Source organism: Tripterygium wilfordii, chromosome 7 (genome assembly GCF_013401445.1).
Source record: "Tripterygium wilfordii isolate XIE 37 chromosome 7, ASM1340144v1, whole genome shotgun sequence".
Lineage (NCBI taxonomy): Eukaryota > Viridiplantae > Streptophyta > Magnoliopsida > Celastrales > Celastraceae > Tripterygium > Tripterygium wilfordii.
Genome location: NC_052238.1, coordinates 4,073,399 through 4,087,477, shown reverse-complemented (window position 1 = coordinate 4,087,477; position 14,079 = coordinate 4,073,399). Strand labels below are relative to the sequence as shown.

Here is a 14,079-nt window from a genome sequence, read left to right as displayed (position 1 = left end):
ATTCCTAACACTCGGATTAGTACATTGTAAACCCATTAAGATCAATGGAAATCACTTAACAATTGCATAAGTCATAAACCTATATTTCTATGGTTCATTCAACTTATGTTTTCTACGGATTCTTGCAACCTTAGGCCTATCCTTCCGGACTCAACTCAAGCTAAAAATCATTCAAATGGTGATCAAGCATTTGAAAGCAATAAGTGTATCCATAGAAAATCAACAACCATAAGAGAGATTAAAGGCTAAAAATCAAGTTCATTCAACATTCAAAGAGGGGTTCCATTAGGACCCCTAGTTAGAGGATTAGTTCCTCATAATCACGAAATACAACTTGAAATCCATACTAGCAGTCATTTAATACAAGAAATGAGAAGAAATTAGATGAAACCCCTGAAATTCCAGCTTGAGCTCCCAAGGGTTGCCGTCCAAGCTTGAGAGAATTTCCCCAAAAAGTTCCAACCCCTCAAAACCTAGCAACTTATTCCTTTTATACTCCCCATGACCCAGAGTCGTTTATCTCACAGGATGATGTCGTTTTGAGCTGGTCTTTCTTGACTTTAGGTTGATTTCGGACATCTAAAGGCCTAAAAATTCGCGAGACTACTCTGGCCGATCGATCGGTTTTTGGCCCGATCGATCGGAATTCTCCACTGTCCAATTCAGTTAACTTAGAATCCGATCGATCGGGCATTTGGTCTGATCGATCGGATTTTTTCTTTCCGGGTCCAATTTCTTGCTTATTCCTATCCATTAAGCTGCTTTTCTTCCATTTATGCTCCGGAACCTGAAATGTGCAAATAACACTCTTTAAGCAGCATATAATTCGAATTAACTCTTAAACAATGCAAGATTTCATATAAAAGGATGCACAATTATATGAATATAATTGGCATATCAGCGCTCAAACAAGTAGTAGTATCATTACCTGTGCCTAACAACAAAGCAACATTCACAAATTTTTGATCACGTACATTTTATTGTTTAACTAATCTTAATTAGTTCAACAAATGCTAAGAATGTATTCACGAAGCTATTCTCTTCTCCAGAGACCAAATGTCCTAACAAATGTAACATAACATGTACAAATAATATACATTGAAAAAAGAAGTAATTGAATGCCAAAGACAATAGGCACGACAAGTTTCTATATCTGATTCACATTGTGGATTCAATTGCTTTATTTGCTTGTACTGCTCGAGTGTAAATAGATTCTCAGACCAAATATAATCTGGTATTGATGGGTATTGAATTTTAAAATCTGTAAGTCCATTACCAACGGCGAATCCCTACAAAAAAAAAATAGAGTTTAACAAATATAATAAAGAGCAACACAAAAAATTATTGATTAAGTCAAAGAAATACCTTAAGATTTATATGAATTCCCTCATTTCTTCTATTCCCTTCCTGTATTCTAGAAGCCAAAGCAGGAGCATAGTGGCCGGCATAAGATTGTCCAGTTATGAAAAAATCATTTTTAACAAAATCAGGATATAGTTTAAAGAATTCCTATCATTGTTGGACAATAAAAGACAATGTCAATTACCAAAATTTGTTAATTGAATTAAAAATAAATAGGATTAGAGAAAATTAAACCCGCAAAAAATTATACAAATCATTGCTTATACCAATTTGATCGTGTCTTATATTATTATTGTTAGAAGTATAACTTAAACCTGTTCCGATAGGTTGATCAACATATATAATGTTTGATATCTGCAACAAAAAAATAATTAAATTATAATATGCTTACTAAAAAAATAAGGAACTCATGATATAGTGATAGAAATTATTGAGGATTCCGAATAGGAGTAAGTATCAAGATCTCCCTCACGCTTGAATAACTAATAATACAAACTTCATTATTTATAAAAAATTTAAAAAAAAACACTAAAAAGAAGAATTAAAAGCAAAACATTATGAGTAAATGAAAAATCAATAAATATAACATTTTAAATACCATATTTATTTTGTTTTGTATTTGACCATTAAACAGTAATGAATTGGGTTCTAACAAAACATATAGATTTAATCAATATAAATTAACTATGCGAGTTGATTTCCCGAATAACAATTTAAAGTGTACTTTTTTTTTTGAATACAGGTGAAGGAGAGAGGGAGGCTGGAACTCGAGACCTCTAAGCATATTACATACATGAGCGACATCTGAACTACTAGTGGTTCTCAATTTAAGGTGTACTTAATTTAACCATTTAGATAGTGAAATAATATAAATGATAAAGTACCATATCCCAACCATAATCATGCCATTTTAGGTAGAGGTTATTTGAGTTGTCCTTTTCAATACGAAAAGGACCATTTCCGGTAAATATTGAAATGACACTATTGCCTCCTGGCCCTCCGATCAACCATATCACAATTGGATCATCTTTACTATTTCGTGATCGAAAGAAGTAGTAGAACATCCTACAAAATATGAAAAATAAATAGCAAAACCTTTAGATTGATAGTATATGTCAAAATTGAACAACATCTTACTATTCTTTGGGAAACAACAATAGAAAGATACTTGATTAAAGATTACCTTGCATCCGTAGTATGCGGAATACTTAAGTAACCAACATAACGAGTAACGTTTTCAATTAAAGGGTCCGAAGCAGGAAGAAAAGGAAACCTAAATTCCTTCTCAACAAGGATTGGAATATCAACTGAAGAGTTATCCTTGAAGATACTAACCTCATCTTCGAGAAACAAGTTAATTGATCTTGCTAGCTTTTCTTCTTGTTTTTTGGATGAAGTGGTTGTTGTTGTTGAAGGAATAGAGTGATTGGTATCTCTGGCATACCCAAGAGATGATATGACGATGGATTCAAAAAGAAAAAGAAAAAGAAAAATGAAAATAGTAGTTGAGCTAATTCGGAGTATTTATAGGGTTCTCACTCACCCCTAACACTACCATCTAGAGAGAGACACAGTCAACATTCTAACTTATCTACTAATTGTTTATTTCTTTTTTGTGTGAGCATGATAAGTTATCTAACCAAGTGAACCCGTACGGCATATATTCTCATTTTCACAACAGAACATATATATAAAGGAAATTAGAATATAGAATATTGATGCAGCACTGTATATCTGCACTGTCTTTCATCTTTCACTGAATGTGGGAATTTTTTGATATATTATTTTTGACAATTCTAATTCGATTTTCTACTCGAGTAAATTACATTTTCAACATAGGATTAGATTTTCTTTCCCTTTGTTCTTGTTCAAGTCCTTGCTCAATTCTTGAAGTGCCTTGAGAAACGATTGTTTTTGCTAATTTTATTGAACAATAATTCAAAAAAAAAGAGTGGCGTAATACTGTAATTGGTTATCATATAAACACTCGAAACACATTTTTAAAAGAATAGACTATACTCACTATAGTCTATACACAAAGATCCGAGATGGAATCTAAAATTAAAAATTAATATTTTTCTTCTACATCAAACCAATGAGGGACGACCCGATTGATAATTGATTGGATTAGACATATGTGTGTCCAAAATTCGATTCCAATGAAAATCATATTTATCAACGGTACCTCCTATGTCCAAATCACACACTGCCTTGTGAGATTGCATCATCAACAAATAACCTAACCTGTGGATTCTTCATTATCAAGAAAGATTACAGAGACTGGTGACAATGAGATGCAGAGATGGATAAAAATATAATATTTGGTATTCTATAAATTATTTAATAGATCACTTAATATATATGTACAAATTTTAAATGCTAATCGACCCAGAGAATCATGCAAAACTTTTTTATGTTTACCTAGGTTTGCAGATTACTAGTTTCCTTCTTGAGATGGTGCACACAAATTAGAGAGAGAGAGGGATTACAACATACCAGTTGCAGCTACAACTCAACGCTCATCCTTGCCTGTGATAAACTAAATAGCAAATGGTCGACCAAACGACTCGAGACACTACTAATCCTTTGCCATACATGTGCAGAACTCGGTGGCATTTGAAGCTAAAGGGGGAAAATGAGAGTTACTTGTTAAAGAATAAGCCTCTCTTCTTTCCTTTCTTTCTCTCACTAGCCTGCAACAATCAGTAGCAGTCCAACTTGAGTAAGAACATATAACAGTATCAGACAATAGAAATATGACGCATAAGATTATTGATAATTGAAGACCAGTGCACAACGTAGAAATACGGTAACCAGCAGCTTAAGATCAAGATGATAGCACTCTCAGCTCAACGAAACTATTTTGCATACTTTGTTTATTGATATTCCAATAATTTGGTGGTCCACTTCTTTAGACAAGAAAAATCTTCAGCAGAATGCTTTAGGACGAAAAATTGGCGGAACATTGAAACAAAATACTTCTCCTGGTACCGATTCTAATACATGCGGAGAGGGGGGAAACAGGTAAAAATAAAGGTAAATAATGAGAAAGACTCAAACGCCCAAGGCTTGGATGAGCTACAGAATCAGAGAAAGCAAAACTGCTCAAAAGCAACTGAAAGACTAACCTCACCTAGTTTGAGATTAAAAGGTTTGCTCAATCAAGATGACTTGCATGACCCACAAAATGTTCATTCCGTTGTGTAGAAAAGGTCAGGAGAAAATGGCAAATAATGCCGAGGTCCTTTTATCCAAGTAGCATTTAAACTATGTCAACAGGATATTAAGATGAACCTTCGAAGTAGTAAGAATCATACAGAAAGTATAAAAATACCAATACTTTCATGCACTTCTCATGATATTGGAAGCCGGAAGCATCAGTAAAGTGTAACTATGGACTACATACTCGTACATAAATGCATGAGATTTTTATGCTCCACAACCCAGTGTGCAAAGCAGTCATTTTACGAAAGATATTTTTCCGCCAAATAAACATGTAGATCTAACACTACATGTTCTACATACAGGGAGGAAGTAAATCTCTGACCCAGTAGAATGCTACATATATATACACATACAGAGTCACAAATCAATCATTTAAGGAGTTAAAAAGTGATGAAGATGAAGGTACCCTTATGATAAATAATCTCAAGGTGAGAACAATCGTATCTCTTGCACTGCATCCACCAAAAAAAGAACAAAAAGAAAAAAGGGTTCAGGTGTATCAGAAGAGAACCAAGAAATAATCAATTTTTACAGTTGAAAGTAGCTGCTTTTTACAACGAACGCTGAGAGAGATGATAAACTGCCAAAGACTAGAAACATAAGGATAACCACTCACCCACACAAGTTTTCCATATTGTTATTAGACCATCTAAAGGTGAGAAAAACAATAATACAGAAGAAGATGGATGTAAAGATTAGATGGAGAAAGCAAGCTTCAAAGGCAATCTCTAGTTCTTTCGCATTTATTTTAAAGTTATTTTCAGGAAGCAAAATGCATATTTTAACTATGGAGTCAGATACCCTATCGTCGAATAACAATGATGCATAATGAAACAAAATGCAAAACCTGAATCATGCAAAACATCAAGTCATTAAGAGGTTGTCATGCTGAAGGGTTTCACAGAAGAATATGCATTGGAATGTATTTTTTTTAGCACTTTGGTAGAGAACAGAATACACAAATACCAGAGCAAAACATCAAGGATGTGATATAAGAGTTTTTACGCACTTGATGGGAGTTAACAGATGAATATTCAATGGAAGATATTTGTTTCGTAGAAGTCAGACTAAATGTGTCCTTTGTGTGCAAATATCATATCTATTTCCATATTCAAACTTGCAGAGTTAGCATTCCAGCTGTTAATGGTGTTTGTCTATGGGAAACTTAAAAATAATGAATTATGCAACTTTTAATTCTCTTTGCACAAAATATGGGTATGCGATTTAATTCGCAGTCATTCATTGGGAAATAGTAACCAAAGAAAAGGATTTGTAGGCAAGTTAATAAGGGGAGGTTCCTAGGGGAAGGAACTCAGTAACACGCACGATATTGTCCCCCAAGCTTCTGAAAGAAACAGCACACGGCTCTGTTATGGACTGAAGGTTCTACTACTGATCTTCAATCTCATATCTTGAGAACTCTACATCGAGAAAGGAGAGAGAGAGTGAGAGAGAGAAAAAGAGAACTTTTATGTTCCATGTATCAGCCAATGAGTATTTCATGTACAAAGTACAAACTGCAACCATCTTATACGTCGAACCCTGTACAGCTCCTAACAACGATTAGACTACAACACACATACAAAACATGTATGTAGCTATATTCGAAGAATACCCCACTGAACTGAACTTAGATAGACCCAAATGTAATTGGTCAAAGTAGCAACGAGATTTGAGTTGCAATAGAATAACTGGATTATAACTCATGTCATACTTAATGAATCAGATTGATACAGATCATAGGAATGAGGAATTCAATGTCAATGCCAGAAAAAGATACAAAGAGGCATACCATTTTAAGAAAACTCTCAATGTACCTCCCAAATTTTTTTGTCCTAGTCTTATTAAACAAAAAAATTGAGAAAACGATAAGTCTGTCACTAAAGGCACCTTCCAATAATATTATGCTGACATATACTATACATTGTACAATGTCCAACCCTCACCTCGTTTTAGAAATTAAGAAGGTGAAAACAGGGGAAGAAAAACGCACTGATCCAGACATGAGGGCCGCAAATGGGAAATACTACAAAGTTAATACCTTGCGTTTCCTGTCATCCAGAGGCTGGACTTCAATAGCCAAATATGTATCAACGTCGTCAGCAGTAACAAGATAGTTTGGTTGCTTTGCTCCTGTCAGCAGAAAGTCCTTCAGAACCATATTTAGAGAAATATAAAAGGAAAATATCAAAGTGAATACGGAAAAGAAGAAACCATCAATGTAATTAACAGATCCATCTTCCAAATGACGTACCCACTGTTGGCGCAAAAAAAAAGAGAAAAAGATAACATTTCAGTAATACAGATATCCAACAGGACTGACAGGACTAAGGCAGATCTAAGCAACCACAGGCCAACGTCCTGATAAATGAGACACATGACGTGTGAAGATTTTGAAACTATACCTCAAAATTACAACTGCTTGTTCCATTCATAGAATATCCGCTTGCCTGGAGTTCCTGCCCTGGGAAAGCTTCACCAGAAATCTGTAGGCCCTCTATTGCAGGTAACGGATCATCATCAGCAGCTGCACATCACAATTTTTAGATAGCCACAAAGACAACCAAGCAAAGTCTACTTTTGTTTCCTTTCATCTTTTCTTTTTTTTTTAGTTTCTGATTGTTCAAACTTTTTTCTATCCTTACATTTTTCATGTTATTTCTCCTTTGTTAGCTGTGTATGTGCTTGATTTGAGAGGTGGGGTGATTTGCAGTAACCTAACTCCAGAACAGAATGAATTAGTTACCCTCAGAAAATGAAGAGGATGGCTCTTCAAGAACAGGAGGGAGGTAAGGAGAATATGAGGAGCAGGGATCATCAAGAGTGGTTGTGTATGTAGGATTTCGAGAACCCCAATTGCCCGAAGGTTCTCTTTCTTTCTGGTGTCCCTCCCCAGTAGGATCATCCATCTCACCGCTGCTAATCGGGTCATGAAGGGTTACTTGTTTATTGATGGCTTCTTCAACATAATGTGAATGACCATCCTGATGAGTAACAGCAAACTGTGCAGGTATATCATGGGCTGCGAAATTTCTGCCAAACAGCCAAAAATATCTCATTGTATCAACATTCTGGTGATACCACTAAGAGCATAAATTCTTAGAAACGACTAACAATCACAAAATAAAAACCGGATTAGATTTCACTGCAAGTCGATGTTTAATTACAAACTTATAACAGCTTGCCCATTAAATTCCATGCCCTTATCCTTCATCAGAGGAAAATAACATCAAATCATATACAGGAATACTGGATATAAAAAAAGTACATTTTCTTAAGCTTATAGCCTTATATTGGTTTCATATGTTGAGAAAAGAAAAAAAGTCAGTCAGTCAACATGTGGCATAATAATCCAAGAAAATTCTTCCCAAATGGAAGTATTGGGGCTAAACAGTAGAGAGATTGTCAAGTAAAATAAACAGAGCAAGCAGTACAGAACAGTACAGTACAATCTCATCATGAGGAGTAATCACATAAACATATTCTTGAACTAACATAGAACTTCTTCACTGAGCAATATTTCATGCATAGATTCAATCAAAATAAGAACTTAATGAAAACAGAACCCACCAACAAAAGCAGATGGTTGCAATTTGTACATTCAGTTCATAGTAGCAGTCTCCATGTGATAAGGCTCACCTGCTTGCAAGGGGAGAATATCTCCCAACATCATCCGATCCCAGGTTTTTTGCAACATTTCCACCCAAACCATATTGACGGTAACCAGATAGATCCCAATCTGTGGCTGTCTGACCATTAGAATTAATTGACATCTTCCCTTGAGAATAGGTTGGCTGGGGTACCAGTTCAAGCCCATTTTTGTTCTGTGGGAAAACAGACAAATTTGAGGAATTTATCATGGCATGCAAGATATCACAAAAAGACATAACCATACTGTTGTCAATGCTACGCCGATAGAACTTGGTGGTGACTGTGGAGCAAAATTTGAGTGATTCACATCCGCACGCCAGGGTGCCAATTGATACTGAGACTCCTTTAGCTTTGACTGGAAAGGGGAGAAGAACATCATCAACATCACCTATTTGCAGTTGAAACAAGAACTGCAGGGTATACTCATGTTTCAAGCTACCTTCTCTATCGAACTGATTACTAACAGCTTATCTCCGTACGTACCTCCGTAACTATAAGCTTCTCTTGCAGATGTTTAAATAGGACCTGCGAGATGGGAGAGAAACCAGGAGTAAACGTCATGCATGCAAGTGACTTGTAGTAACCTAAGTACCTAACTACCAGTCTATAACCAAATCCAGTCTCAATCTGGTCTGAACCGATCCACTAGTTCAACGCCAGACAATGCATAAAGCTATTATGAACCTTAAAAAATGAATAACGCTAGTATGAACCTTAAAAATTTACACGAAAGAAGATGCAAATGAACTGATGGAGAGAGCTCCCACGCCAAATAGCTAATGAGGGAGGAATTGATCACCACTCTTGATACATTCTCTTCTTCCCCCACCCACCTACTCATGGAGGAGAAAAAGAGGTGGAAAAGGAGAAAGAGAAGAAGAATTTGGGCTAATAAGGGTCTAAGGGAGGCATCAAAGGCATCATGTGGATAATATTAACTAACTTGTCTGTAGATATTCATGCGAAGATCCATATTCCAAACTATTTACATAAAGAAGCCCACAGAATACCCACAGTTCAATAAGCAGACCATATACCCAAATGGTTGGGACTGCATGCAAGAAAAAAGGAAAATAACACAATGGTGGCAGGGTATAAGAAGGGGCAGATATAAATGGCCTTCCTTCCACATCACTGAAAGACGGTTTCCATGGTTCAAACCCATGACACTAAGATTGAAATGGAGCATATCAAATCTTTTCCCTTCCACAGAGAACTTCAAAATAAAATGAATTGCTCAAGAATATACTAGGAAAATATTTTTGTATTTCAAAGACACAATAGAAGTACTAAAGACTAACCTTTACATTGCTAACAATTGACTGGGCATCAGGAACTGGTGGTTGTAGAGAATAGTCTGCAAGAAGAGGCAGCAATGAAGACTCAAATGTTGATCTTTCTTGCTGTGCAGCCTGAGTAAACCACAATCAAAGAAAGGATCTCAAAGTAATAATTCAGTTATGCTTAAAAATTTAAGAAAATGATGCATACTAAATATGCAAATCATAACACACCAAGTGACATCGCCGGACTTGAGTCATTTGAAATGTTAAATACCAAGAGAGTTTTGCAATCTTAATTCACAGCAGTATTCAACTTCCAAGGAAAAAGAACGTATCTGTTTAAAGGTCAGTCAGCTTACATTGAGCTAAACTACTCACAATTGACAAATATAAAATCCACTGCAAAATTGGATAGGTAAAAGCTAAACAACTCTCTTACACAAGGCTCTCGCAGTGGGCAGGGTCAGAGACATGTAACATGTAATATGTACGCAGACCTTACCCCACATACATCAAAGGCGCCAAAAGTGAACACCGGCAAGTTTCATGGAATTTAACCACCAAAAAAAAAATGATGGAACTAAAAAAAGTGGTTGAGCCTCTTAAATAGAAGGAAGAGTTAAAAATCCGAGAAATTATGGTCAGATGACGTCTTAAATATATTGCTAGAGTGCAAACAGAGGTCAACAACATACACAAATCTTACCTGCAATGTATATGTGAGGCGTATATTTCCCTCGATTATGTCTTGTCTATATGAAAGAGCTTTTGATGCAGCATCAACAAGGTCCTGTTGCTGTTGATCAAAGGCCTGATAGCAACAAGTATATTAATATTTTCACAAAAACCCCAAAAATAATTAAAAAAAGAGAGAGAAAGAAGAAGAGAAAAATCAAATAACAAGGACCAGGTGTAATCAACTGGGAAACAGTGGAAACAAAGACCTGCTTACCAGACGCATGTAGACAATACGCTTTTCCAAAAATATTTTCTCATTGCATATTTGCGCTTCCTATCAACAAAGATAATTATTAGTCACCTCAAGCAACATAAATAATATGAAAACCAAATTGGAAAGCCAAAAAAAAAAAAAATCCTCTGGGAAGGAAACATGTGATGCCCATATAGGCCATTCACCTTGATAGAATAGTCAGCAAGCTGTTTACATAACTGTATAATTTCCTCTTCATGCTCCCGAATTTTGAGAGCAAGATCCTACATAGATAAACACTCGTCGATCAAATATATGTTTCAATTAGAAACGGATAGCACAAATTCCATAATCATGAGAAATACCTGCTTCCAGTGGCTGGCATGGTTACTCATAGGCATCAGCACATGTCCAGAAAAATTAAACCGTGGCTCAAGTTCTCCTTCTATTTGGCACCTTAAGAAATGACAAAATCTTATCTGATGCTATACAAATCATTAATAAGACAAATTCGAAAAGATCAATCAGTAACACAACATCTATGAGAGTATTACACGTAAGTGATTCCAGATACCTGCTAGGGGAGAAGGATGTAGTAGACAGTGAAGAAAACTGAGATACACCGGTATCATCTACAGCTGTCTGACCACCAGTAAGTGCCCTAAACGTCCCTTTCATTTTGCTGCTATCAGCATTGTTTCCAACATGACTTTTTATGATAAAATCCTCTCTACTAGGCTTTGAATCTTGTTGGACCACCAGTGTGCCTGATGAATCAACTGTTGAAGTATTGCCTACATTCTTAAGCCCGTCCTTTTGATTCCCTGCAGAGTGAACTGACTGATGAACTTCATAAGGTCCACGGACATGCACATTTTTTGGATAATCTGGACGAACTCTTTGGGCCATTGATTCATCCAATTTCTGGAAAACGCACCAGCAAAAAAGCAAAAGCAAAATCAAAATGAAAATATGATTAGAAAAATTAGCAAGAGATATACTCATGAGTGTGGACGAAGCCTTCAAGTAGCACCTCTTTTTCAGATAGATAAGACCATAGGGCACATACCATGAAACCCTAAATAGTAAATACTAATCGTGGGATTGTGGTAGCAACAGTCACACTAAAAAAACCATAGAATTCGAAAATTGAACAAATGAGTTCCCAAAAAAATGGTTGGAAGGGAAAATCCTCGGTCAAATTACCCCCTTCTTTCAACGAAATTTCCAGTTTCCACATGCAACAGTGCAGGATTGAATTGCTGGCCATTCCCTCTCCTCATCCACCTTCCTTGTAAGGAAAGCAAATGCCATAAAACCAAAAGGAAAATTGCACTTAAGTCAAATTTATTAGCACACGAATTAGAGAGAATAACTCTACATTCGTGTGGTACTACTTTTCCCTCCTTTAAAAATACCATGTTGACAATACGAATGCTAATAGCAGTTTCTAAGATTTCTTTCCAAAAATACTCAGTTAGCAGTTTCCAAAAATTTACAGTGACAAAGCTAGATAATCATAAGCTACAGCTATAAACCAGAATGGTGTCCATGGCATAATTCAGTCAAAAGTGCAGCAAATAGATTTCATCATGCACTCCAAAATTATCAAGTTTCTTCAAGTACTGCTCCAGAGTTTTTATTAGGATAGCTTTTGTTTACTAAAAAAAGGTAAGCAAACAACTTCAATACCACTTTTCAAATCTTCAACAATGATTTTATATTCATAAGATTATTCATGAAAGTACTTACATATTTTTCCAGTTCCTGAATTTTCTTGCAAAGTTCGACTCTCAATTGGTTATTCTCTTCCACCTGTTGGAAAAAGCCCAAAGAATTAGTATTAGCAATGCCTCTAATGGCGCACAGACCACAATTTCAATTGTCTTTAGTTAATGAGAAACAATAAACTTAATCTAACAACTTAATAGCACGTCGAGAACATGCATGTGTGAATGAATAACATAGAAGCATTAATGCATGAATACCTGTTGTTTGATGGTGTCTTCGGCAGCCTCGACGACTTTCATCACCTGAAACAAGTTATCGTTGTTGCTTTTGTTGGAGGATGGAGAACTGATTCTATTGTCACCATCGTTAATCGACAATCCCGTCAATTTATCAGCCAATCTGCCGTCGTGACCGTTATCCATCTCCAGTTGAAGAATATATCAACTTTACCTAATTCTCCACTGCTTGCTGCAACAGCTGTACAATACACAAGTAGTAACTGGCAGAAACGGGTTCTAATATTTGGATTTCGAAACCCTAATAAGCAAGAACCTAAGCATTGACCTCCGCCTTTCCTTTCCTTAACTTTCCTTGTTAGGTTAGGGGTGAATGATATGACTGTTTAATTAATTATTAACGATGAAGAACATTAATTACTTACTTTCCCTTTCTTTTTCAGCACAAAAAATAATAATTTCCCTTTTTTGGGCTCAACGCGTACCTTTCGTGCCGTTATTTTCACTGAGCTTATCAAGGTTTAACAAAAATCCAAACGATTAAACCGGATCAAATTCAAATTTATTCAACTATGCCCATTTACCCGTTTTGTACCCAACAAAATTGACCCGCCTTGTGTAATACATTCCAAATTTTTTACTTGAAATATAAATTAACTTTTCTAGGGTTTTGAGGGATTTTACGCTCCCATATTATATCCATAGGCATGCCTTTTTACATATAAAATATGAAACTATATGTATTAAGGCTTGTTTGGAGGAGAGGAATAAGACACCGTATCATATAAATTATCTTATAGGTTCTTTGTCGTTTTTATTTTGTACAAAGAGGTAACAAGTCAAACTAAAAATTTTTAAAAAAAAAAACATTCTCATCCTCCATCTTATGTATTGAGGTATTTGATTTTGTAACTTTTGATTATTAACAAAATAATTATCATTTTAGTGGATGGTAATTCAACCACAAATGTTATAATATCAATTGTCTATCTTTCCTATCTTGGATTGAGCAAGTTCCTCCCGAGGTGGAGGTAATTGTGGCGAGGGAATGTTCTTCTGACGATAGAAATGGTGTGTAGGGGGTTGTATTTCCAGGTTTGGGGTCCCCTTGAGCTGTTATTAGTGGTTTAATCTTCTTCTTTTTTGGTAGTTGGGTTGCGTCCAAGGCCTAAGTTTTTGTCTTTTTTTAATTCTTCCTGTTTTGACTGTACTCTTTCTATTTTATTGTGTTTCGTCTTTCTACGGGTAGAGAAAGTGACCACTGGGTAGTGATTTTGTATTGGTTTTTATCTAATACAACTGGGTCCTTGATTCTCTTTAAAAAAAAAAAAAACCAAACGCCATATATATTATACAAATTACAAAATCTAATACCATATTATTTTCAAACACTATATATGATTAAAAATACATAATTTATACATTATATAACAATATTATACTATTCAAACCTAAGAAAATCGAAAAAGAAGGAAGTTTGTTTATATTTGTTCAACTGTTATTATTATTTTTTTAAATACCATTGAGAAATATTTTTTATTGGAATCGAATATTGAACATACATATATCTAACTCAGTCGATTGTCCATCAAACCACCTCATCTCTCTTTCCCTTTTTTTTAGAAAACCCACCTCCTCTTAGATTAGAGCTTTTTTTTTT

General features: G+C 35.4%; 2 protein-coding genes across 6 annotated transcripts; both read right to left on the bottom strand.

Moving 5' to 3' along the window:
- Window positions 1–970: 970 nt before the first annotated feature.
- Window positions 971–2,886, bottom strand: LOC120002489 (serine carboxypeptidase-like 49; the record flags this gene model as incomplete). The annotated part of the gene is made up of 5 exons (XM_038851260.1): window positions 971–1,289; window positions 1,366–1,509; window positions 1,597–1,716; window positions 2,247–2,427; window positions 2,546–2,886. Coding segments are annotated over 5 exons (1,014 nt in total), but the record flags the coding sequence as incomplete, so codon positions are not given.
- On the bottom strand, window positions 2,885–12,787 carry LOC120002839. 5 transcript variants are annotated; one of them, XR_005469193.1, is made up of 18 exons: window positions 12,441–12,787; window positions 12,205–12,267; window positions 11,027–11,376; window positions 10,818–10,908; window positions 10,659–10,736; window positions 10,474–10,533; window positions 10,228–10,332; window positions 9,540–9,650; window positions 8,722–8,763; window positions 8,483–8,593; window positions 8,227–8,411; window positions 7,334–7,620; window positions 6,993–7,114; window positions 6,842–6,844; window positions 6,629–6,720; window positions 4,994–5,039; window positions 3,859–4,055; window positions 2,885–3,606 (listed from the first exon to the last, which is right to left on the bottom strand). XR_005469193.1 is itself a non-coding variant. In XM_038851683.1 (17 exons), exons 1-17 carry the CDS (start codon window positions 12,603–12,605, stop codon window positions 4,051–4,053), a joined length of 1,956 nt encoding a protein of 651 aa, XP_038707611.1. In that variant the 5' UTR covers window positions 12,606–12,787; the 3' UTR covers window positions 3,617–4,050. The 5 variants fall into 5 exon arrangements, 3 of the variants coding, with proteins under 3 accessions (XP_038707611.1, XP_038707610.1, XP_038707609.1); XM_038851683.1 differs by lacking the exon at window positions 2,885–3,606 and having other exon boundaries at window positions 3,617–4,055; window positions 6,802–6,844; XM_038851681.1 differs by lacking the exon at window positions 2,885–3,606 and having other exon boundaries at window positions 3,618–4,055.
- Window positions 12,788–14,079: the final 1,292 nt, after the last annotated feature.

Bases quoted from the DNA above. Each gene is read 5' to 3' on its own strand.
- LOC120002839 (XM_038851681.1), bottom strand. From the start codon at position 12,605: ATGGATAACGGTCACGACGGCAGATTGGCTGATAAATTGACGGGATTG. The intron at 10,909-11,026 runs GTATCTGGAATC...TCATTTCTTAAG, and splicing joins ACATCCTTCTCCCCTAGCAG to GTGCCAAATAGAAGGAGAAC. The intron at 8,412-8,482 runs GTATGGTTATGT...GTTTTCCCACAG, and splicing joins TCGGCGTAGCATTGACAACA to AACAAAAATGGGCTTGAACT.